The sequence below is a fragment of the Perna viridis genome, chromosome 3 (genome assembly GCF_037379345.1).
Source record: "Perna viridis isolate PV_CMFRI_1.1 ecotype Kerala chromosome 3, ASM3737934v1, whole genome shotgun sequence".
In the NCBI taxonomy this organism is placed as follows: domain Eukaryota; kingdom Metazoa; phylum Mollusca; class Bivalvia; order Mytilida; family Mytilidae; genus Perna; species Perna viridis.
In genome coordinates, this window is record NC_142447.1 from 54417921 (window position 1) to 54444231 (window position 26311).

At 33.5% G+C, this 26311-nt stretch overlaps 1 protein-coding gene across 1 annotated transcript; it reads right to left on the minus strand.

Moving 5' to 3' along the window:
* Window positions 1–308: 308 nt before the first annotated feature.
* On the minus strand, window positions 309–25022 carry LOC148622935 (uncharacterized). The gene is made up of 8 exons (XM_088573286.1): window positions 24929–25022; window positions 22386–22426; window positions 19197–19516; window positions 13684–15181; window positions 10135–10481; window positions 7538–7694; window positions 4190–4449; window positions 309–505 (listed from the first exon to the last, which is right to left on the minus strand). The coding sequence occupies exons 1-8, from the start codon at window positions 24967–24969 to the stop codon at window positions 350–352; spliced, it is 2820 nt and encodes a 939-aa protein (XP_088429412.1). The 5' UTR covers window positions 24970–25022; the 3' UTR covers window positions 309–349.
* Between the last annotated feature and the right edge of the window lie 1289 nt (window positions 25023–26311).

Below are 26311 nucleotides of genomic sequence, written 5' to 3' on the forward strand. Positions count from 1 at the left end.
ATTACGAAGACTTCGTCCTCCATTACTGATTAAGTAAAATGTTGCTTCTGGATCTGCATCTCTTAATACAATGTTCTAATAACTTGATTTTACTAAATAAAAGTCAATGAAACAACCCATTTCTACTCATGAAGAAAAAGAAGAAGAAGTATTAAGAAAAAGAAGAAAATAACTTTAAGTCCAAGCTTGCCTCTCTATCAAATTTGCGGTGCTAACTAGTATATGCTCCCGGTATCACGTATACAGCACGACATATTTGATAGTGGAGGCAAAACATTGTGGTTCAACAAAAGGAAAAAAAACGCAAATAAACTGTTTTGACTTTATTCCAAAATTACAAATCGCATGTTTAAGGTTGATCACACCCAAGAAAATCAATTCTTAAAGATGGCGCTGACCCTTTCCAGGCTTGTGGATAGACTCTTATTGACTTACTGACGATTGGTTTGGAAAAAAATACAGTCATTGGTTTATTCTTGTGAACTATGTCATCTGTCGAGTATACCTTGAAAGGAAATTAAAAGACTATAAAATGTGTTATATCGACCAAGAAAGAGTTTGTGTTCAATATGTCCCTTTTATGTTCACATCTGTGATAAAAATGATCTAGAATCATGTAAAGTGAATTTACCCATGCATATCAAGTCTACGCCTTTGATTGGATACAGTAGTTGTTCACATCAAGTCAAATAATTCACCGTTAAATAAGGTAACCCTAAATACATAGGAAGCTGACATTTTGTTGAAAAGAACATACACTTGCTTCAAATGGACGATGTGATATGAACTAGTGATATGAAAAATTCGCCTTTGCGATTGGTTGAATTGTGAGTGTGTATCTATGTTTTCTCTATGATATAGTCGTTTATATACTTCTTGGACGACTAGATATTTTACGATATCACATCATTGGACTGTGTGTTTGTGTATCATTTTCTAGAAAACCTGATTGGTCAATAGCGACGTTGTGATATTCCTTACATTAATTCAAGCCCATAACAGCGTCTGCCTTTTTAATTCAATCTGGACGCTACAACAAGCCCTCTCAGAAAATGCAAGAAACTTGCAAAGTCGGGAAAATTTGAATCATTTTACGTGACGTTATCCGAGTCAAACGACGTTTGACTTGAATAATATCAGAGAACTTCGGAAAGCCTGTCTGTTGCGGTTAGTAGAAAGGAAACGAACGGCTGACGCTGCGTGGAGCTTGATATTGATCACTCGATGCAGCTATTGATGTCCAGAGGAATTATAGACAAAAAGGTTTTATAACTCGTGAAATTTGAAAGTTGCAAAATATAAACTCGTGTATCATGTTAACTAGCCAAAGCTCGTTTGTTGTGATGCAGAAATTAAACAACTATAATTGATGTTTTGCGATATTCAACTTTCACTCGTCATGTAACCTATAACTATACAACTTAATTGGCCGAAAGCGACGTTGTGACGTTTCTAACGTTGTTCTTCCGACATCATTGGTAAGATCATAGACGTACTGCCGAATGTCAAACGGTCAAAATATTCAAGGTTATACGTTTCATATATAATGAGTGAAAGTTGAATATTGCAAACTATCAACTCGAGTTCTTTAATATAACACGAGTTGATATTTCAAATATTCAAATTTCACGAGTGGTGAATTTTTTCCCCTTTGATACCTCTGGAATATTTGGCCGCTTGACATTCAGCATCTGCCATCACGGCAGAAATTTTAGCGATCGTCTGTCTATAACGTCACCAGTTGTTAACAGTTGTTAAGGAACGTCACAACGTCGCTCTCGACCAATCAGGTTTTGTAGAAAATGATACAAAACCACATAACAACCAATTTTATATCATTCCGTTCCATAATGTGATATTACAAATTAAAATATCTATAAAGTATCTCGTCGTCCAATAGGTACATGAAGATAAAACGATCAAATCAAAATATTCACCCTGCCTCATTATGGCATCCATAATTATCATGTTATTGAAATAGCTCCCATTTCGCCTATACTATAAAAAGCATTGTTTTCTGTACGTTATCTACCCCCAGAGCAATAACGTTTCAGGGGGGTAAGCGACATATCAGCCCTCGTATGAGACACTGACGTCATTTCCGCACAACTAATAAAAATTGACGACGTCACAGTTGACATGACGTAAGTTTCATTCAGAATTGTCAACTTTCCTTTCATCTGTGGCAACATCCCTTCGGCTCCTGCGTATGGAGTGTTCATATCACAACTCATACGTTTTGCCAGAGCTTGCCGAAACTACGCAGACTTTTTGTATCGCGCTAGAACTCTAACAAATAGGCTTCTGGAACAGGGTTATGTTGCTACAAGATTAAAGTCATCACTACAGAAGTTTTATTGTCGTCATCATGAACTCGTGGATCGTTATGATGTATCCATCAGCACCATGAAAACTGATTTATTCAACGGGTCATAGTTTGCCTTTCTTCGTTTGTCTACCCCGGACTTGACTTTTTATGAGCAACTTGGCGGGTGTTTCTAGAAAAGCAGAGGACGCTTATCCTACCGGTGCACCATGTCCATGCTCCCAGTTTTTAGTGGAGTCCAAGTTGCTCATTCTCTTTTGTTACTTTGTATGTAGGATTTTAGTTGCTTTGTGTTCTCTTTGGTTGATTATAGTATTCAGCCGTTCATAAAATACTAATGTTGAATTCAGAGAGTTGCATTGCTTTCACTTTCGGTACCAAAATAAGGCGGGAATTCCAATGGGCCTATTAATACCTGACATAATCGCATCCCATTGGTTATTTGTGAATGAATTGGCCAATGACGTAATCTTTGGACATTTCCGTTTCGAATGATACCTAATTTTATAAAAATAGGCATTTGTTTTGACCCTAGTCCAGGACGCCATTACCGGCTGATTATGAGGCAGAGGAGATACTTGTGTAGTTAAGTTAAAAGAATTTTTCGTTTATAAAGTAAATTATTATGCTTTCTTTTAATTTGTTTCCATTATATCATATATTCCGAATGTGCGTAGACAAAATTTTGAAATTTGCCGGATTCATGGATTCACTCGTCACACAGGGCGACAGGTTTTCAGAGCTAAGTAAACTTGTACTGACATACAGATGATGGCCATGCATGTTGAAGTCATTTAAAATTAATAGTAAATGTTCCTTGTGTGTTAGCATATACATGTATAGGTCTGGGGGTACAAGGAAAGGCGTGCCAGACGTATGCTTCCCTCCAAAAATAATAAATTTCGGGACTTTTTTTTAATTTTTTGCATGAAATATTGCTTTTTCACAAAATGTACCCCCCAAAAATTTCTTCCCTCACTATGATGTAAGCACAATTATGATTTTCACACACACACTCATACAAACACACACAAAAATATCAATTAACTAGATTCGAATGGAAAATATCAGGCTGAAAGAAAAATGGGAAAACGGTTAGTCATCTACTGTCATATCGGAGAGTGGTACTGCTGAAAAGTCAAATACAACAAACATAAAGAACCAAAAGAATAAACCATACATTGTATCCACTAGTCGATAAATAATCTATTATAGAAAAAAATAACCGTGTTTCCGCTAATATAGTATTACTCTAAAAAAAAACTTAGGAAGGCAAAACTTTTTTTTGACAGTTTTGTGTTTAGAATTAGAGACACATAAAGACTTTTATAGCGCTTGTCAAAAAATGGCAAAAAATAGGGTAGGTAAGCGGAAACCCATGATTTATGTTTAGGCCTTACAGGTGAAAAAAATGTGAGGTTAATATATTTCCCCTATACCTGAAGTTCACGGGTCCGATATCAAGTTCTCGACCTGATAACAAAGGCAATAATAAAAGGCAATGAAATATGAGTTTAGGCTATGCCCTCTGGGAACGGGGCTGTTTTACTCAAATTACATTTAAAAAAAACACCTTATAATTGATAATGCGCCAATATGTTGTAATATTGCTGATGTCTCGGCCAACGGGAATACTACAAGTAGCATGGGAGACTTCCTACATAACAAAAGTGCGTCTGCGTTAAAAGTTCAAACAATCCTACCCTAACTTAATACAGAATAATTCTGTAAAGATTCAAATATAAGATAAAAGAATTACGATATTGCAATGTTCCAAACCGTCGATTTAAATAGTCGTTCAGCCTATTTCCTTTGTGATTCCCGAAGAGAAGTTATGAAACTACTGTACAGCAATAAACTTACAACTATTTCACCATCTTTGTCGTTTACAGAGTGAGGTTTGCCTTCTTCGTCATGGTATTGGAGAACAAACTTAGCGACTGTATTACCAATAGGACCTGGCTGGAACCTTACAGCTTTCACTCTTGTCAGTTTATCTTTAGAGTTGAGCTGCACAGATATGAAATAAGCAGTGTTCCTTTGCTGAAGATTACTGTCCATTTCACCATACTGAATCCTCTGTAGTTTTCCACCGGCGAGTAACGACTTAACACATGTAATTCCTATTAAAATACAAATACATTAGTATAATTTCGATTATAATTAACATTCTACGTTATTGCATACCAGAGATGAACGAAATTTGAGCTTATACATGTATGTCAAAAGGGCATTTCTATATGATAATGCCTACTTCAGATTCTTCAATGAAATAAATATTATACCATGGTCAGTCATTTTGTCATGACAATGACCTACACATGAACAACTATTGTATAATTAATAATTATTTATATCAATAAAGATTCTACAAAATTCTATAAAAAAAGTGATAAATAGCTTGATAAACTTCCCATGTATCTGAAGTCATCGAAAAAAATAAACGTTTGCGTCATTTGAAAAACCAAAAGCTGTAAAGAGCTTGTGGTGAATGGCTCACCTGGGCTTGATAAGAAACATTCTATTTTTGTAAAAGCGGCTATGGTTTTTCTTTGATAAAACTTCCGAACGCTCATATCTAAGGAACAATTGATAAAACTTCCGAACGCTCATATCTAAGGAACAATCAAATTAATTCTGTCCAGTAGAGTGGTATCTGAGGAGAAGTACTAACATGAAAAAAATGGCTTAAAGTAGATCAAACCTAATATTTCTAGCAAATTAATTTCCCTAGTTTTTCTCAAAGATGTCCTTGAATGAACATACTTTAGAATTTTAATGTAGTAGAAAATAAGTCACCGAACTCGTAAAAATTTGGCAAAACCTAATGGTTTTGCAGATATGTGCGAAAAACTTCTGTCTGACTCCTATGTTCTATTTTAGCAACAGTAAGCATGTGTTTCGACGGATCAAAAATCCCTACGTCAGTTCTATGCAGAAAACCCTGAAATACATTCATACTAAGTTTGGTTCTAATTGGTCATGTAGTATTAGAGGAGAAGAGTTTTTGAAAATGTTTTAACGACGACAAACAATGACGGACGATAAGTGATGGCAATAGCAATGATTACTTTTTCATGCACGGATAGCTACAACACTCAGAATTCCATTTGTACTACAATTAAATACACTATGTTAAGCCGAATGACTAGAAAGAATAAAAACTTCGTTGACATTTGTAGTTTCGATTAATTTTTCAAAGTTAAAACATCAAAACAAAAAAACAAAAAAATACAAAATAAAAATTCCAAAGAATAAAAATAAAGTATGCGTTCATCATTAAGAATATGCTCATTTACAATGTCTAATCAAACTACAAATTATCGTGACTGACAATTGTGTCCATCCATTGTTACATCAATGCAGCTTCATTTTCCATAAACATTAAAAAGTGCATTTTCAAGAAAACACGCATAATATTTGTTAAAACGTCCAACCACAATGTCATACATTTATTAGCAACGGGAAAGGGACTAAATATTCGTGTTAAGACCACGAACAGCACATTCAGAGCATTGCAAAAATATGAGTTTCACAAACAGTGGTTATTTTTCCCGAAGAAGAATAGCTAAATAACAAATCTTGCACGCATAACTTTCTTTCAGATAGATTTTATTACAAAGTTCAAAATTTGGTGCATTTTATTGATATTTTTCTTAAATATATATGTGATTAAGAGTTAAACGCTGAACATTCTAAAGAGTACGCAAAACGTCCAAAATATACAGTCATGCAGTCGTTCAATCGGAACTACTAAAGCTTAATTTCTGCTTACACAGAGGAAAACCCTCGAACCTTTAAATTCTTGAATTACAGTTGAAATTGTTGATTTTTTATTACGATAACTTTGTTTTTGACATGTAGTTCTCAGTTTGCAGTTTGTTTCTAGTAATTTAGAACAGGCTGCATTGGTCCGCAGATCAATGCATTTCGGTGAATTATTCAATGCTTTCTCGGCACCAATGTTATTTTAATGTAGCAGACTAACAACCATTCATTATATGTATGGCAAGCCGTTGTGGAATTTATTACCGATTTATTTATATTAACAAATCATTCATTGATATCAATAAATGAATTATAGATATCAAGGATAAATTATTGATATTGATAAATTGTCATTTATTGATATCACATATTTTTATGTAAATAAATAAATATTGATATCTATAAATGATTTATCAACACGTTAATAAATATTTATCAACATGTTAATAATCATTTATCAACATGTTAATAATCATTTATCAACATGTTAATGATTATTTATTGATATCAATAAATTAAACGATTTATTAACACGTTAATAAATAATTATTAATATGTTATTAATTTATTGATATCAATAAATAGATGAATTGTTAACGTGTTAATAAAGAGGGTGTCATTATATGTGTTTAATTGTGGTCAGAAAAGTGTTTCTAATTGCATATTTTATTGAATATTGCCCGGCATGCATAACCCGGAATAAGATTGAATAACACGTGAATTAATACTTATTAACATGTTAATAATTCGTTCAATTTATTGATATCGACAAAGGATTTATCAACATGTTAATAAATGTTTATTAATTTGTTACTGAATATTTATTATCATGTTATTAAATATTCATTAACATTAAAAAATATTTATTGACAAGTTGTTAAATATCTATTAATATCAATAAATGGGGAATAAAGTCCACAACGGCTTGCAATATATATGTAATGCATATATGTAACCCATTCATATATATGCACGGCATTTACCAGTATCTACATATCACTGAAGGATGCTGATCAGAACATATGACATTGTATCTAAAGACATCATTATCATGTCAGAGCTAATTGGACCACTTCCTGCTTATCAGTCAAGTGTCAATCTTTACTTACTTTTGATGATTTTAATGATGATTTAATTGATGTCAAATCAATAATCATGTGTAAATGTATAGCCTATTTGTAAATGTTAACATCAATCACATTCATTGCAACTAAAATGCCTACCCTTTTTATATATCAATAACCATAAAAAGTAGACCGATATGAGCCGCTCATATGTACCTACCCACGGAACTTAAATTATCACCTCCACCCGTGTTGTTGGACGTTATTTTTCATTAAATTTGTCGCAAAAATCTAAAGAATTCTTCGAAGTTTCATTGAATTCATTCACGACCTTAAACAGAATGTATTAGACGAGGAATGAACGTCCAAATAAACTTACCTTCTAAAGTGCATGTAAAGAAGTTGATACGTATAAATGGTTTACCAGACCATTTCTGTGGATATATGCGAATATCAGATGTTATAATTGGATCAGGAAGCGTAAATGTTTGCTCGATGCCACATGATGTTTTTGACTTCTTACCCATATCAAAAACCTAAAATACACAAAATACAAATTGTGATATGAAGCGTTTTTTTATTGCTTCTGGGGAAAAATCCATGGAAACCACTAAAGTACTGCGCTTACGGAAATCAATGGTCAGGATAAGATTCCCCATATACTGAGCACGTTTTCATTCATAGATGTATTGATTTCGTATCTTAAAAAAAACGCCGTTGCAGTGCAAAATTCGATTTTTAACTTTTGAGGAGAAAAAATCCACAAAACATGAATATAATAAAAACTAGAACTCATTGAGATGGAACCCATCTCTGTGGGCCCCGCCGTGGAAATTGAGTCATATAGACGAAATGGATTTAGGTGATCTACCCATATGCCAATTTGAAATATCAAAAGAGCATATTGCAAGACAAAATAATTACAACCTGGGCAAGAGCTTGTCACCAAATAAATAGGAATTTGACCTGGAGGTTAAAGTTCAAGCTCATAAGCCACTATCAATGGTACATAACACATAATCTTTAGGTGATCTACCCACATGCCATATACAAAGGTCCTCATCGACAGACAAAATTATTTCAGCCCGGACACGAGTTTGTCACCGAATAAATAGGAATTCGACCTGGAGGTCAAAGTTCAAGCTCATAGGCCACTATCCATGGTATGCAACACATCGTCTTTAATTGATCTATCAAATTGCCAAATATCAAAACCCCACATCGGGAGACAAAATAAGATTCAGCCTGGTTACGAGTTTGCCACCGAAAAACAGGAAATTGACCTTGAGGTCAAAGTTCAAGATCATAGGCCACTATCCATGTGATGTACCCACTTGTAAAACATCAAACGTCTACATTGAAAGACAAAAAAGTAACTGCACGAACATGAGTTTGTAACGGACAGATGGACGGACTGATAGACGGACAGACAAAACGATTATTATAGGGCGAAAACCACTTTTCGTGGCGGGGTCTTAATTAGCTTTGATTATAATACTCTTTCTGTCTAATAAAAAGCTTTTGTGTAAAAGGGCCTTAATGACTTTTTTCGTTTTTCCGAAGGATGGTACTTTACTAAAACATAAATTGTTTAATATGAATTCGACTTGGCAGTAGAATAGGTTCTATTCAAGCCCTCTCCGAAGAACAAAGTACTAATGAAGTCACTTTATCGTCGTATTTCACAGGCGTAAAGGATCGATGTACGGGGCGCCGAATGGGACTCTTGTGGTTTCGTACTCAAAATTCAATTTTGTACAGACAAAAGTGAGTTTTTTTCAACAAAAATGATTTCAGATTAACAAAATTTATAACATACTACGAATTTAAATTTTGTCATACAAATTAATTTTTCAGTGGACAAGTTATTTTTGTCATGACAAAATTCATTTTTGTATCACAGACGTAACTTTTGTTAGCTAACTTGAATATTTGGGCAACAAAAGTCAATTTTGTATGCAAATTAGTTTAATTTGGATTCTTTGAACTAATTTGCATACAAAGCTGAGAAATATTATGACAAAAATTAAAATTTGTCACAAAATACAATTTCGTGTTTACAAAATTGAACTCTGTTATAACAAAATCACTTTTGAATGTAATTTAACTCAAAATTCAATTTTATATGCAAACTAGTTTACTGAGTCCTTTGGATATGCAATTGAATTCTCTAATCACGATTTTGTAAGAAAGTCTCTCATTGGATATTGTAACCGCGGGTCTCGCAGACGCAGGTTTCCGATTACTTCGAGCTATTCTGCAAAAGTAATACCTAATAAAGTAGAACTTACTTTTGCAGAATAGTGTATCAACCATATGATATGCACTTGCTCGAAGTAATCGGAAACCTGAAAGATCCGCGGTTACTATATCCAATGAGAGGACTTCTTACAAAATCGTAATGAGAGAAATCATTTGCATATCCAAAGGATTCTGTAAACTAATTTGCATACAAAATTGGCTTTTGTCTCACTAAATTGAATTTTGTCTTACAAAATTTACTGTTGTTATTTAATTTCCATATCAGGTAACAAAAGTCAATTTTCTATGCAAATTAGTTAATATTTGCATACCTATTTGACAAAATTAAATTTCATTACAAAATAGAGGTGATCATAAAACAAGACTGTATAATATAGTTTTGTATGACAAAAATGATTGTGTTATGACAAAATTCAATTTTGTGTTCAAAAATTGATTTTGAGTACAAAAAGATCGAGTCCCATTCGGCGCCCCGTACGATGGTATAAACAGACAGTAGCATATTAGATAAAGAATGTTAGGAATTTGACAAATAAGACTGTTTCATATGAACAAAAATTTTTTTTTTTATAAACGCAAATTACGAATTTTTTTTTGGACAACTGTATCACATCTCAATATAAGCATATACCTGTATCATGACTCGCCGAAAACACACCGTTTCACACACTGTCTCGACGTGATACGCGAAGTTTGAATGGTATGTGTATTTACCTTGGCAGCACCATATTCATCTCTGTAGTATACCCAGTCCATATAACTTTCCATTTTATATAATATAGCAAATTTGGTGATGCAGCCCCAGTGTGGAGAAAGTCCTTTGCCACCAACTTTGATCTTGAAAACTTTGTTTAGTTTCTTAAATGATACTTGTAGAAAAATGTTTTTGATAGTTTTCTTGTGCTTATTTTTTGCGTTGAGATTAAATAGGAAAGGTTCCATTTGCAATCCTCCCATTGCGCGCCAAGCCTGATGCACATCGCCGACGGCAGAGAAAATGTCTTTTGGTGGTGTGTTGGTCCTTGAATACCTCCAATGTCGACTATCTTTGCATGCATGCTCTGAAATCAAATAATACCTTTTATCCTGCAATGAGGTTATTTGTTAAACGAATAAAGGTATACGGTTATTTTTTTGCTGTATCCGTACATTAGCAGGTTATCGACTTTCTGGCTCCTCCCACTCGCGTGATCGGCGGAACTGCTTTTTTCTGGTATGCGTAAATTGATCATGGCCGCCAACATAGAAACGATATAAACAAATTGCGATTGCGTATCCGGTTAATCTTTTTTTTTTACTGTTTTGTTTCGTTTTCACCTGAATGAAATAAAAGGTTTTATGTAAACCAAATAATGATTTTTTTTTTGTATTTTTTTAACCGTCATATATATGGGAAATCCCAAATCTCGTTCAGATTTGATTCATTATCAGTTTGCAGACGACTTCCCCTGTCATTTCAGTCATGTCGGACTCGGAGCCAGAGTGTCCGTCACAATTTAACATAAACTGGTCCCCACTTAAAGAAATTGAAACATTACAATATGATAAAACTCTTGAAGAGACAAATGACCAGGAAACTGTTATGGTCTTGGATTTATTACTGCCTAAACCCCAAGATAATCAGAGGAACACTACATTAGAGATCTGCCCATACAACTGCCTCCTCTTCTTCAAAAATCTCAAACAAATATTCCAAATCCAAAAGAAACTAGTGCACAAATTTCACCAATGAACTCTGCTGCCATATACCAAACAAAAACAAGTCAGCTTCCAGCATCCTCGCGAAATTCAAAACGATGTTCTTAAAATCGACTTTACAACATTCAAAATATTTGTATTTATTGTTCATTTTACTTATTTGTCTCTTGGAATTAAATAAGTTTTGATACATTGCTTATTTTCTTCGAACAGCTTTGACGGATTATATGGTGCGGATTGAATTTCAAAGTTTACTGAGTCATGCGCCATGCGTATTAATTTTTTTCTTCGGGTTTAACGATCGGGGCTCCTCAGGGGATATGCATTTTAAAATTTTATTTTAAAAATGTACACACACACAAAACTATTAATATAACAGGATAAAAACAATATAGGTACATTGTCGAAAATTATTGAAGATATGTGTATTCGGCTTGGAACGGGGAAAATAGCTCGGCGGAGCCTCGCATTCCCTACCCGTTCCGTCGCCTCATCACATATCTTCAATAATTTTCGACAATGTACCTATATTGTATATATATTTTTATTAGATCTGTTGGATGTAGTTCCTGTTTAAGTAAAAAAACCAGATAGATTCTTAATATGGTCAACACTGAGACACAATAACGTATCCCCGTACCAACTTTCCCGTGTACCCAAACAGTATATTGCCAAAATAATCATTACTTCAGAGTGATTTATGCAAAAGTCCGTTTCAATATATTCCAATCCATGAAAATTCAGGATATTTTTCTTATGTTGGTTGTTTAACCGATTTTCTGTTTTCAGAAGGTACAAAATGTGTCCGGAAAATATCGTACAGAACTAATAATTGACTGTATCTCAATTTTCCTATCCCAATTTTACGGTTTTTTTTGTCTAAAAACATCCACAGGTTCACCACTTTAATTTTTTTTGTTAAGTTATGACATATTTGAAGTTGTTTTACAGAAGTGTCGAAAGTTTTAATTCCGCACAGTACTTAGCGTCAATCCGCGTACCAAACACAAAATGATATTATGCAAACATGAAAATAACAAGAAAGTCCCATAAATAGAATCTTAGGCGTTTTTGATGTATCGTCTGTACATGTTTGATGATATTGTGGTGTTATAATGTAAAATACAAAATGTAGATATAGTACACAAGTAAATGCACATAATTAAAAAATATGGTACTTTGATTGTGGATAAGGGGTTTTGGATTACACGTTTTGTACCTTTCGAAAACAGAAATAAATTTCGAGAGATATTCGAACATCATTAGCTGGAAATGTCACGTAAAAATGAAGAAATCGGCAAAATAGTACTTGGGTATCAGAAAAAGTTGGTACGGGTTACACATTTTGTAATATTAATTTGGTGATCTATCGTACCAATTCAATCCCATTATGTTTGTACAAATGGAATGGAAAAATTATTATCATGTCCGAACGAACACATATTTGTTTCTGTATCGAAATTGAAAGACTCAGAATGAATGTTTAAAGTTCCCTAACAAATCGCTTAATTATTATTATTAAACAGATCAAAGATTTATTTCCAAGTTTCTAGTGCTTCCTATATGTAATTTATCTAATTCTTACCATTTCAATAAAGTACAAACCTACATTTATTTCTTAGAAAACCTGAATTGGTGATTTCAAACAGATGATTAAAAAAACGACAAAACAAAATTTGGCATATGCCACTACCCATTGTCTGGGCCTTCCATGAACACCTTGGTAATTTTTTCTTCGTTTTCATAAGTTCTTCTTTCTATTTATATTTAAAATCAAAGCTAATCCCACAATAAATTATATTTCCTTTAAAATATTCGTAAGCTTAAAATTTATATTTGACTGTTAACACTTTGTATCACAAATATTTCTATACACGTACGAATGTTTGTTTTCTGTTACTGGTTGTTGGCCGATGAAAAGGAAAAAAATCAGCATTTGCAAGTTTAAACATTCATATGTCATGGCTTCAACCAATGAATATAAGTCTTGAATAGTAGTTATCAAAGACTGGCAATAAAAGACATAATCATAGGAAATTTTGTGTACAAATACAGTTTTTGTTGATACCGACTGTACTGATAATTGATGTTCAGCAAAAATCAAGCTTAATTCAACACATTTTACCGAAAACTAGGCTAAATGATAAGCCATTTCCTAGATTTTCGTGAGAAGAAGGGAAACAGAATTTTATAAAGCGAGTAATCATATATAGTGTAATATTTTACATGCAAAATGTTTAAATTTTGCTTCACCCACGGATTTTACAGCTTGTTCGCGTATATGACGTCATTGGATTTTAATTTTAATTTATCCAGCAGTTTAACTATATTCTATAAAATCGAATAATAGATCATTTATTGAGAATTATGCGTTAATACGAAAATTTTTACAAGTTTTCTTCCTTCTTCAAGGTCATTGCATTAAATACAGTAACACGGTATTCATCGTGTAATAAACTCTTAGCAATCTTACTTTTAATCCCTTTTTCACAATTTATAAACCTTAAAAGGTGATATCATTTTCCAGGTTGCAAAAGCACCCTAATACAAATTCTAATTAATTACCTTTCTGTGTTAATTTTTTTTCGGTTGATCCAATTGTAACTATAGGAGCTAATGTTGTTGTTCTACTATTGACACTACCGGCTGGTTCGGGTTTAATTGCAGATTCGTTTTTTTCCTCGTTCTGTCGTTTCGTTGTCTTGTTCGATTCAAGGTATTTATGTTTCTCGTCAATTACTGCTTCGCGATGATTCTTTTTGTGGTCTCCATCTTTCAGGTCTATTGTTTTGTGATTCAACGCACCAAGTTTTTGCATCATCTTTGTGACAACTTCTCGATTGTACTTTTTATCGTTTACTACCTCACGATCATGTGTTTTATGGTCAACCTCCACATCTTCATGTTTTGCTGCCTCGCGGGCTTGTGTTTTATGGACCAACATTCTGTTTCCATGTTTTTCGTGTATTAATGTCTCACGATCATTCTTTTTGTGTCCAACAGTATCTAAATTTTGCGTTTTGTAGTTTATGTCTAGATTATTGTTTCCTTTATCGTTTTTTACTTCACGGTCATTCTTTTTGTGTTCCACGGCTTTTGAGTTTTGTGGTTTTTGATCTGTCGCTGAGCGATCGTGCTTTTCATCAACTTGAGGAGTTTGTTTTTGATTAGTTACTCGGTTGTTTAATTTTTGGTTCGCGGCACCGCGGTTTTGTTTTCCATGTATTACTGCTTCAAAATCATTTTTTGTAGTTTCTTTAACGGTGTTTTCTGTTGATTTACGTTCTTTTTTACCAATCTCACTTTCACGGTTATTCTGTCTGTGTTCTACTGCTTCACGATCTTGCTTACTGTGTTTAACATCTTTATTTGTATTTTTATCTGTATCCGCTATTTTATGGTTATCATCATTACTTTCTCGCTTAGAATTATTCACTTCGATGTTGTCGGATGATTTACGTTTCTTTTCTGTCTTCTTTTCTTCGTGGTCCGGTTTCCTACTTTCAGCTTTTTTAAGTTCTTTTTTAGCTTTTTTGCCTACTTGAAGAACTTCCTTCTTTAGTCTTTTTAAATCCTGATTGTTTTCTTGTTGATCTGTTGATTGACGTTCTTGTATATCGTGGTCTGTTGGTGTGGAGTTATCCGCCGTGTTCAGTTGACTGTCGTCAGATGGATTTGGTTCTGTCTGCTCTGATTTCTCTAGTTCGTTTGTTTGTTCTGAATCCAGGGATTCATCTGGTTGAGAGTTTGCTTTGTTATGTTTTTTATGATGGTAGTGTATCTTCTTATGATCATGATCGTGGTATTCCGAGGAAGATTTATGGTGGTAGTGATGCTTTTTTTCATCATCATTTCTGTCATCATGGGCATTGTGATGATGATGATTTTGTTTCTGATTAGTGGCCATAAATTCTGGGTAACACAGATTCAACGAAAGCGTATAGTATGGTATTCCATCCCACAACTGAGGATAAACACGCAAACTGCTGGTAGTTATTGGATTTGCAAGGTCAACTTTAGTGATAGCATCCGGTCTTGCTAGGTTTCCTAATGACTTAAATATCTGCAGAAAAAAAATTAAAAAGCATACATGTATACCTTAACAGTTCACTAAATTCACTAATTAACTTCAGTAACTTATAACGAAAATTGAATATAAAAACGTAGTTCAGGAATAACGAAGTATTTATAAGTTAGCATCACAAGAAGAAAACTCTAGTCACATATACTGTCCATGTAAATTATCGAGGCAAGGAAATTAAGATAAGTATCTGTTTGATTTCTATGATACAAAATTTCTTTCCTCTGCATCGTCTGATTTCACTGCATCGTCTGATTCCTCTGCATCGTCTGATTTCAATATTGAATCAAGTTCTAATGTAACTAATTATCCGTCGTCTAAGTCATCTAAAATACACTTTCCTTTCTTTTGACAGATAAATTCCGATGTGACAGACATTTTGGGACTCTTTTGAATCCACGGAAACTATTCACTATGCACTATGCAGTTACATATAGGCGCACTGTTTCGTACAGCAAACTAACCCGGTCTTGTTTTGTAACCTCAAAATTAGAAATGAAAATTTGGTAGATATAATGATCGAATGTAGTTAAACATTATGTAGACGATTGTGAATTAAACGGAGAAAGGTATCCAGCATTAAGTTTCAGTCCCTTGTCGTATTAGGTCTTTTCAAAGTACCCAATTTCGCATAAACTTTAAGGACTAAAATTGCAAGAAAGTGAATCGGAAAGGGTGTTATTATTTTTACTTATTTACCAACTCTTCCATACATGTTTTCCTCCTGTAAAAATTTCTACGCGCCTGATATTTCATAAAACATAGTAACTGGATGTTAGTTTTGGAAAGACACCCCTGATTTGTAATAAAACTCAATGATATTTATTCATTATGTTGCCATGGCTACTGGTTTTCATGACAAGGTTCACTAATACATTTATCAATTACTTGAACCTCTACACATCAAGGATTCAAATAATAAATACACTTTTACCTTTTTTATGAAAAAAAAACACTTGAAATTTATGTTTTGACTGCCTCAAAACAGCTTTATTTCAATCAAATCAAACCAGTTTAAACCTACAAAAAGGTATGTCCTCATCGTATGTAATATCAATCTCAATTCCTCCCATGCGGGGTTGAGGACCACGGTACATCAACAATACGGACAGGGTGTGCATAAAGTCACTGGATAGAATTCCAAATTACACAAAGTATGAACCTATGAAAGCATAGGTAAAAAAGATATTTTTAAAACATTCATTAATGTCCAAAAAAGAAGTTGTAAAAATTCAATATCTATACATGCTTTTGAATGAGAGATTACACGCAGTAAGTACCCCTAAGCTTGGGATAGACGGAATTGACCGGCTACCTTACCTGGCTCCAAGTGTTGCTTTTCGATTTATCTTTAAATATACTCCAGCCTGGTGCAAGTCAGATTATTTATTTTCATCATAACCTTGGATAGATTATTTATTTTCCATACTCATAAATGAGTAATTTTTTCTATGAAAATTTAAATGTGCATATCCCGGTTACCAACATACATGGTTTGGGTTCTATATCAGGGCATATGTTACTTTTTATGTTTGTTATTAACGACATTGTTAAATGAAGTTTATTCTCTATAATACAAGGCATAGTCTCTACGATATCCGACACGTGGCATTCCTGGACCTGAAATATGTCCCAAATTTAGCGGGAAATGTTGCCAGGGACTTCTTAGGAGACAGATTCGCATATTTAAGTATATGAATGAAATCCATTACTGCAATACTAAACTACACATTACCCCAGTAAGGTAATTTATGTACAGTGGATTCCTCTTAATCGCATACCAAATTTGTAAGAAAAAAAATATGCAATTTACAGGAATATGCTATTATCAGGGATGTTGAATTTGGTATGGTATAGCGGTCTTATTCTCCTATACATCTTCCTGTTCCTATACAAACAACTCTTGTGAATTGATTAAACCAACTCAATGTAATTACAAACAAAGAAATAGAGCTATATGGCTTTTTGACTAAGTTTACTATAAAATTATAATATCAAACAGTTGAATTAGCTACACCTTTAAATTGAGTAATTGTTAAAAATACAACGTTAAGGCCAGAAAGTGTCAATTTTTGTAAAAAAAAATTATGCAATAAAAAGGAATGTCTGTTTAGACCTATGCAATTAAGAGGAATTTTTAACATGGAAGAGATGGTAAATTTACAATATATAAAACTGGTATTTTTTTTTTGTGTTTAAAAAATATAGAAATAATAGAGTGGTATATATATATAGACACGTTTTTCAATTAAAGCGGCAGTTACACTACTGCAACTTTGCGTCTAATAGATCAAGCCCAAAAAGCTCTTTCTGCTCTCTATAGGAAACTAAGAAACATGCTACAGCCAATGGATTTATAGTTGAAGTTAATTGATACTTTAATACCACCAAAACTGTTATATTCCTCTGAGGTCTGGGGTTTTGAAAACACGCAAAACGTTGAAAAGGTGCATCTTAAGTTTGGTAAAAATATCCTTAAGCTGCGAAGCAGTACTCTGAATTTAATGGTTTATGGAGAGTTCCACTTGAAATATTTGTTAAAGTAAGAATGGTTAGCTTTAGGACAAGAACTATCAAGAACTATGCAAAAAGAATAAAAACTGTCAAATCTAATGCTTCGGCTTTTGATTAAATTGCATTACAATAATCCAACCAAATTTAGGTGGGTAAACTATGTTAAATCTATCTTATATGATACTGGTCTTATGGAAAGAACGCGTTAAAAAAATATTAACTAGCTCAAGGGCGCAGTCAAACAGACATTATGTGATAAATTCTGTCAATCTTGGTTTTCCCAAATGAACACCACATCTATTATATTCTACTTTTAAACATGAATTCAAAATTGAACCATATCTTTTCAGATTGTCTCCAGCAGAACGTATTCGTTTGAGTAAAATTAGATGTTTCAACTTAAAACTACCCACCAATATCATATGAAAGTGAATGTGTTAAAATATAAATGTGAATTTGTATGTATTCATATATCTTATATTTACTGTTCTGTGTATTTGTCTCATTTATGTACATGTTTGTGTTTTTGTTAGTCCTCTAGTACACCTACTGTGTCTAAGGCTATCAATAAAATCTTGAAATCCTGAATTGAAAAGGCTGTGCAATTAACAGAAATATACAATAATCAGGTATGTAATTAAGTGGAATTCTCTGTACTTATTATTGCCACTGGAGACTACTAGGATGTTGTATAAAACTTGTTGAGTATTTAAACCTGTATACTTTTCTAATTTTATTAAACTGGAGAGCGTAGCAAGCCAATTTTTTAAAAATGTTTTGCGGAGGTCAGAATATTTATTTACAATTTACTAGCCAAGATCGTAACATTAATTTTCATTTCACAAGCCAAGGTCAGAATATTTATTTTCATTTCACTAGCCAAGGTCAGAATATTTATTTTCAATTCACAAGCCAAGGTCAGAATATTTATTTTCATTTCACTAGCCAAGGTCAGAATATTTATTTTCAATTCACAAGCCAAGGTCAGAATATTTATTTTAATTTCACTAGCCAAGGTCAGAATATTTATTTTAATTTCACTAGCCAAGGTCAGAATATTTATTTTAATTTCACTAGCCAAGGTCAGAATATTTATTTTCTAGTAATTTTCAATCTCAGATTATTTAATTTCTATAATGATTAGGCTAGATTATTTATTTCCTACATAATCAGTGACAGATTATTTATTTACAAATTCTGCCAGTCCCCTTAAGAATCTAATGGTCGTCCCCTAATAGCATACACACACGCGCGCGCGCGCGCGCAATTTGAGAACATTTGGAACTATTTAGCAAACAACAGGAATTAAATGAAATTTCTCGTTTGAACTTTTAATGTAGCGGGAAAGGCCGAGTATTTTCCTTTGAATTTTAAAATATAACAATATAAATATGCGTTGTATTTCTTTGCGCCTTGGTTCATATAAAAGGTAGTGAATATACCAAAATATAAAAGTAATTGAAAGGAGGACAATTGAACTTACCTCTTTACCAGTACGTGAATTATTTATACAAGCCCAGTCTCCTGACCGTGTTAGGAATTTTATTTTGTATTCTGTAACAAGACCTCTTCTTTCTCTTCCAGTGGCATTCAACATACCACCTTTGCCGGAGATCTGCCAACCAAGTAACACCTGAGGTTTCTCGAACTTGACAAGTTTATAAACATACTCGTTCTGTTCCTTCAGGTCGACCTTGCCCTTCTCTAATACTTCTTCGTAAACATTCTCCTTTTGTTGATGAGGACTTAGGCATGTTTTGTCTCCCGATGAAGAAGTTAGGTTTTTGAAACTGTGTTTTTGTCCTACAATATACTTCGAAAATTGATGTTCTTCATTTGAATTAATTGCGAAAGTATTTCAAAGACCGTTTGGTATAATTAAAAAAAAACTGCACAATTAGTACCGTTTTTTCTAGTTTAGCACATTTAAAACGGTATCCAAGGTCTGAACTTTAATACATTTAGTTAAAGAATATCAGTAAAATAATTTGTGAATAATATTTCATGTGGCAGTATCAAAATTGACTTGCAATAATTGTTATACGACAAAGTAAGTTACCTTCACGAACTGAAGTTTTTCTTCAATTTAGGCAGATGTCAGTTTTACACAGGTGAAATAAATTGAACGGGTATAATCGGTATTTATAGATTGTCTGCTTTAAAAGGTTTTCGGTTCATTGATGGTTCGGATTAAACAAGTTTCACTGGAATCACTTACAAATTAAAAACTCATAAGCATTTAACTTGAAACCTAGGATTTTGCATGCACTAAAACGCTTTATAACAATGCTCATTTTGTGCAGTTCGTAACCATGATAAAGACGCAAGCCTCTCGTCACAAAATTGTGTTTACACTGAATCATTATGGGAAGAATCCTTTTGCGCCAATATACTTATTTTTGGAGATATCATTTAGGCCACGTGCATTTTTTTATTTTATTTTTTTACGCCAGAATGAGAAACTTATTTGCGCCAGTGTACCTAAACACATATTAATATAATACCTAGAATATATGCAACTACGTATAAGAAGTAGTATTAAGTAATAGTTGATTCACTTGGTGGATACATTTGCTCCTTACCAAAACGGTAATATTAGTCGTCGAGAATGCGTGTGACAGTCCTTAATCAATACGAACAATGCATGTGTTTCTCTATATTGTTTGATTGGAACTATGTTTTACACTTTTGATATTGTCCTTAAAAAAGATATTAGATCATATGAAAGAAATATATTCATCTGATTTTCTCTTTTAATATTCGAGCATGCGTCTGCACTCAGGTGCCAAAAGTTTGTCAACATTCACATGTACGCTAGTCCGGCCACGCTCCCTTTTAATTTTTCCGATACCGATAGTGACAATGTCAATGCATGTCAACTCTGTAATTGTTGGTTTAAAAATAGTAAAATAAGTAACATTCACGGTGACTGGGTCAAAAATGACGTCATTTTCTTTGTTACGTCATTATTCGCGTGTTTGTAAACATGGGGAAGAGAGGTAAAGATCTTGATGTTCAAACCAAAGAAACCATTCTATCTATGGTTAGGAGTGGACTTAAGTCGTCTAAAATGGCAGAAATCTTGGAGATACATAAGTCTACAGTTTCCAAAGTTTTGAAGAGGTATAGAGAACGTGGAAACAACGAAAACGCACCAAGGAAAGGACATCCCAAACTTTTGACAGTTCGCGGAGTAAACGCATTGACAAGGATTGTAAAGAAAGGCCGCCGGAAAACTTTGAACGACATAACAGCGGAACTTAATAGTGATACACCTGTGAAACTGTCTCGTAGAACAGTTCAACGTGAATTGAAGAGGCTTGGGTATAATAGGAGGACAGTAGCGAAAAAACTTGGAGTACGCGAGGTTAACAGGAAGAAACGCCTACAATTCTGTCGTGGAAAACTACATTAGACAGCTAACCGTAACTGGAAGAGAGTTATTTTCGGTGATGAGATGACTACTGTTAAAAAACCGGATGGTAAAGTGAAGGTATGGAGAAAACAAAACGAAAAATGGCGTGGTTATTGTCTTGGATATCTGAATCAGGGCCCGACTCGTAGTCTGAAGCTTATGGTTTGGGGTACTATTACTTACTTCGGACGAGGACTGCTTGCATTCGTTGACGGAAATATGAATTCGGAGAAATATATCAAGACTTTAGATGACTTTTTATGGCCTGTTATCATTAAACACTTTCCGAATAATGACTTTCAGTTTATGGATGATAACTGTCCCGTGCACAGGTCCCGAGAAACCGAAGCTTGGAAGCAGCGAAATGGAAATCAACAGTTTTTCTGGCCACCACAGAGCCCGGACTTAAATCCGATTGAGAATGTTTGGCTGGTCTTGAAAAATCACATAAAAAGAAACATTTTTCACATTAAAGACACGGTGGACCTAAAACGCGAACTTCGGAAGGCCTGGAATAAGATCGGTGTAACATACCTGCAGAGCCTATATGGAACATTGCCGAAACGTTGCCGACAAGTGTTAATGTCTAAAGGATTTATTACAAAATATTGAAGTTTTATGTCAAAAATAAAGGTATGATTTTTAATTTTTATTGTGACGTTTGTTGTTTACAATAACGCCATCTTGAAAAAAAGTTAACAAACTTTTGGCACCTGAGTGTAAATTTGCGTGGTCTTAACTTCCATAGAAAAAAAGATGGTTGCAAGCCCGGATGAAGGAAAAGGGAAGTCATATCAATCAGTTTTCCTCCATAAATATGTTTAAAAATAAAAGTTTACTATATTTCATTTCATTTTCACAAGTTTATCCTATTTGATTTTATTTTTAAACAGTCGAATACTCATTGCGCAAATGAGTTCATGTTTGTAAAAACGGAACACAGGCGCATAAAAAAACTTGCAGTCCTAAACAGCGCAAAAGGATATCTCCCATCATTATCCCACATCTGCTCATATACAACCATCCACAATATAAATCGCCCGTAACCTGGAAATAGCTTAATACGGATATATTTGCGTGTACATGTAGTTTTGCAAAAATTTTACATGAAAACCAAAATTATAGATTTAGGGAGCACATATTCCACTACATTTCACCTCGACCATTTTTGTTTATCGAATAATGAACAAAATAAATATCAAATAAGTAAAATAATAAAATGGCAAAATTATAATGCTAACGAGCAAAAGTACTTACCATGTTTGTGTGAAAAACTATGTTCTGTTAAGACTGTCAATCTGAATAAGAGGTAGACAAATACGTAGTTCTTGTTGGTAATGATAAATACCTTTTTATCACTCTTCCCCTTGTGAATCTTGTTTTGTTTACATGTTCCATACACCAATATACAGTATATCAACACGCGTGACCTGGTCAAAAGTCGCCAGGACATATCATTATTTTTTTCAATAATGAATGTGATAACCAATGTACAGGAATTAAAGCACTTGAGAGCGTGCTGAATGATCCAAAAGATGGGACGAGCCCCGTCTTATTTTCCCAAACAAAGAAAAAAAAAACCCCAAAAAAAACAATTAAAAAAAAACAAACAAAAAGACGGGAGGGCGTGCGCCCGGCGCGTGTTCGTCTTCGATTCCCGTGAAACATCATTTAAATCTCGTTGGCTTGAAGAAAAACAAACGTATTCTAAATACCTATGGACTCTCTTACCTTTGGATTTATCAGAACACGTCAGTGAACATAAAAGAAATATTTCAACGCAGGCTAGAGGTCCAATTTAAAGACTGTGCAAGCTAAATCACCCAAAACTCCATCTATACAAGAAATCACGTTTTTGAACATATTGAAAGATAAATATAGTGTCACACTAACAAAATAACAAGCGACCGCTGACAAGAAATACCCAGAGACCTAAGAATATGTCCCTCAAGCAATAGATATCATTTTATTTCTATCATGGAATGCAGAAAGGGGAACTTTCTTTGATAGAAAGTATTTGATATACTGCAATATAATCAAATTCTAAAGAAAAATAAATTCTAGTTGATAAAAATTGTAAAAGGCATGATTATTTTTTAAAATATCAATATATTTTACTTCGTCCTCTTACAAGTTACACCTGCCCTCATATTACTCCCGGACTGCTCAATTTACCTCAACAATTGTACAGTTTAATGTTTAATTATATGTTTTATTTCGGTATATCTTGATATCATAATCGGATATACCAGAAAGGTGATGACGACGCACCAATGAGTCAACATAAAAGAAGTTGGTCCAATATTGTAGCATGTTTGATTTACTTGGGCAGAATTTATCAGTGCTGGATTTGGCTTCCTATTTCGATATTACTTATTACTTCTTGTATCCACTTTATATTTGGATCTTGGAATCTTCAAAGTATTTATTTCTAATGCTGTTAAATAGAAGTTACTCCTTGAAAAACGTGTACTGCATACCAAAATTTGCAATATTTATATTTTTGTATTTTAATTGTTATTTAACACAGTGAAGAAAAATTGCGAAATTAATAGCGAGCACCGCGAGGCGGTGTGAACTCTACGGTTATTACGTGTACTTTCTAAATTTCCCTTAAGGTTCCCAAATATACTAACGAAAAAAAGTAACAAAAGGTTACTGTCCTTTCGGAAAAAAATTCATCATTTCCTTCAATCAAACAAATAAAAAAATATAGGTTAAGATTACGTTTCAGTTAAAATAAATTCATCATTTCTGATAGTTTTCAAGTCTTTCTCTATTTTTTTTACTTATTTAAAGAAGTGAATGTGATTTTTTTAAAAACTTCGGGAAACACGTGAATATACGTACGTGTATCACCGCTGTTCCACTATCGCTGTTGCCAAGAACCTAACCCGTCTTGAAAAAAAAACATAACTCCGATTATATTATCAAAATCGAAGCATAGCTTTTCTAAGATGGGAAAGGCAATCACTTTCTTGTTTGGAATTTGCAGCTGTCGTTTGTATTTTGTTTACGTCACATGATATGTGTAAAATATTCCCACCATCCGTGGAGAACTTTAATATTTCCGGTAGTACAGATAGATCTGACCGGCCATACCTGAAATGGATTTTGCTAGGGATGCCCTTAAGGGATACAAAAAATGTAAATTATTGCGAAGTGCTATAAAGTTATTGAGCATTTTGAGAGCAAGGGGAAAGGGGGTATGGGGTTGGAATATTTTTTGGGGAAAATTTCAACTTATTTTCATTTATTGAAAAAAAATTCCCCCATTAATTAACAAGACATATTTTCAATTAGAAATATTGATTTCGCTTGCTTCTTAAATAAAAATAAAAATATTGCACTTGCGAATTAAAAATTTTCATCCGGATCGACCCCCCTCTTTGTAATGTCCTTTATTATTTTTACTAGTCTCGCACAGACGGTACATGTATGGTAAAGCTCACGGTGTTCGCTGATTTAGGCATTGCCTATTCCATATTATATATGCGCTTCGTGATATGACCTGTTTCTGATTACTGTGCTTGGAAATTGTTACTTATGATCAGACCGCAAAAAGTCCGCTCCTTAATATGAAGAGCTTCGTCATTCTTTTGACGAGAACAGTACAATTGTGTTCTTAATTACCGTTATATAAAGCGGGATTTTATGATTTTTCACATAACATGACAAGAAACTAAAGGTGCAATGTTCTTGTTACTCTAGCTCTGGCCTTCATCTTTACCAAACGTCGATAGGACACTGGTCAATGTATGATGATAAAAGGATTGGAAAAATATATATGTTCTACTTACATAAAAAGTATAATTATACATGTGCACGACGTCTCCTTCATTTCGAATGTATTGCGCCACCCTTCGTTATTTCGTACCAAGACGTCCGGGTCGATTGTTTGTGACGTTTCATATTGCGCGAAAATGTAAAATCCACACTTGCGTTACTTGGAAAGGCATAAAAATATTTTCCGCCTATCCGAAATAACGACCGAATAGTAGAATTGAGTCTATGAGATGATAGACGAAAACAGTTATTAAATCAGAAGATACATTGCATTTGAAATGAAATTACCATAATACAACAGAAACAGGAAAGGTCTTTTAAGAATAAATATTGTGTGAACATCAGATTCTTATAATACCTGCATGTCTGAGGAAGGTGTAACTCATAAGAGGCGACGTCGAATCAATTGATACATTTTACATTAAAATAAATAAATGAATATGTTCGTTTTTTTTAGTTTTGCATTAATTAAAACATATTTTTCTTCATATTTTAACAAAACTTACTCAAATCCGTTTTTTATCAAAGTCTTTTTTTTTGTTGTTGTATGGAACCTTGTAAATAAAGATCTTCAGTCTAATTTCCTCTCAGGAGGACGAGAATGTTCCTCTTCCTGATTTTGAAGAAAAGACAAATATTAATATTAACAGAACTTGAAATAAATGAATCTGAAATCGTAGACATAATAAAAATATTAGATCCCCATAAAGCATCTGGCCCTGACATGACAAGTCATAGAATGGTGAAAATATGCCCCGAAAAAGTAGCAATTCCTTTAAGAATTATATTTAAGAAATCCCTAGAACAATGTAAGTTTCCCACCAGCTGGAAAATTGCAAATGTAATTGCGATCTTTAAAAAAGGAGACAATTCTCTTCCATCTAATTATAGGCCAATATCCCCGATAAGTTGTGTTGGAAAAGTGATGGAACGCATTGCTTATAAAAATGTGTTTAACCATTTACAAAGAAATAAGCTCATTTATGAATATCAGTCTGGTTTTCTTCCACAATGTTCAACAGTTCATCAACTAATAGAAATTTATAATTGTATTCTAAATTCTTTAGAAAATAAGGAGGTAAGTTGTTTTGTGTTTTGCGATTTTTCAGAAGCTTTTGATAAAGTATGGCATCATGGGTTATTACACAAAATGAAGTCATATGATATATGTGGAAATTTATTGAATTGGTTTCAAAGTTATTTAGACAATAGAAAACAAAGGGTAGTAATCAAACAATCGTCTTCAAAACCTTGCAACGTTACAGCTGGTGTGCCTCAATGCTCAGTTTTAGTCCCTCTGTTATTCATAATATATATCAATGATATTGCTGAAAATCTTTTGTCCTTATGTAGACTATTTGCAGATGACACGTCTCTGAGCTACTCTGATCGTGACT

Bases quoted from the DNA above. Each gene is read 5' to 3' on its own strand.
- LOC148622935 (XM_088573286.1), bottom strand. From the start codon at position 24,969: ATGAAGGAGACGTCGTGCACATGTATAATTATACTTTTTAT. The intron at 19,517-22,385 runs GTAAGTACTTTT...AGTATATTGTAG, and splicing joins TAGTTTTTCACACAAACATG to GACAAAAACACAGTTTCAAA. The intron at 4,450-7,537 runs GTAAGTTTATTT...GTATTTTAATAG, and splicing joins CTTTACATGCACTTTAGAAG to GAATTACATGTGTTAAGTCG.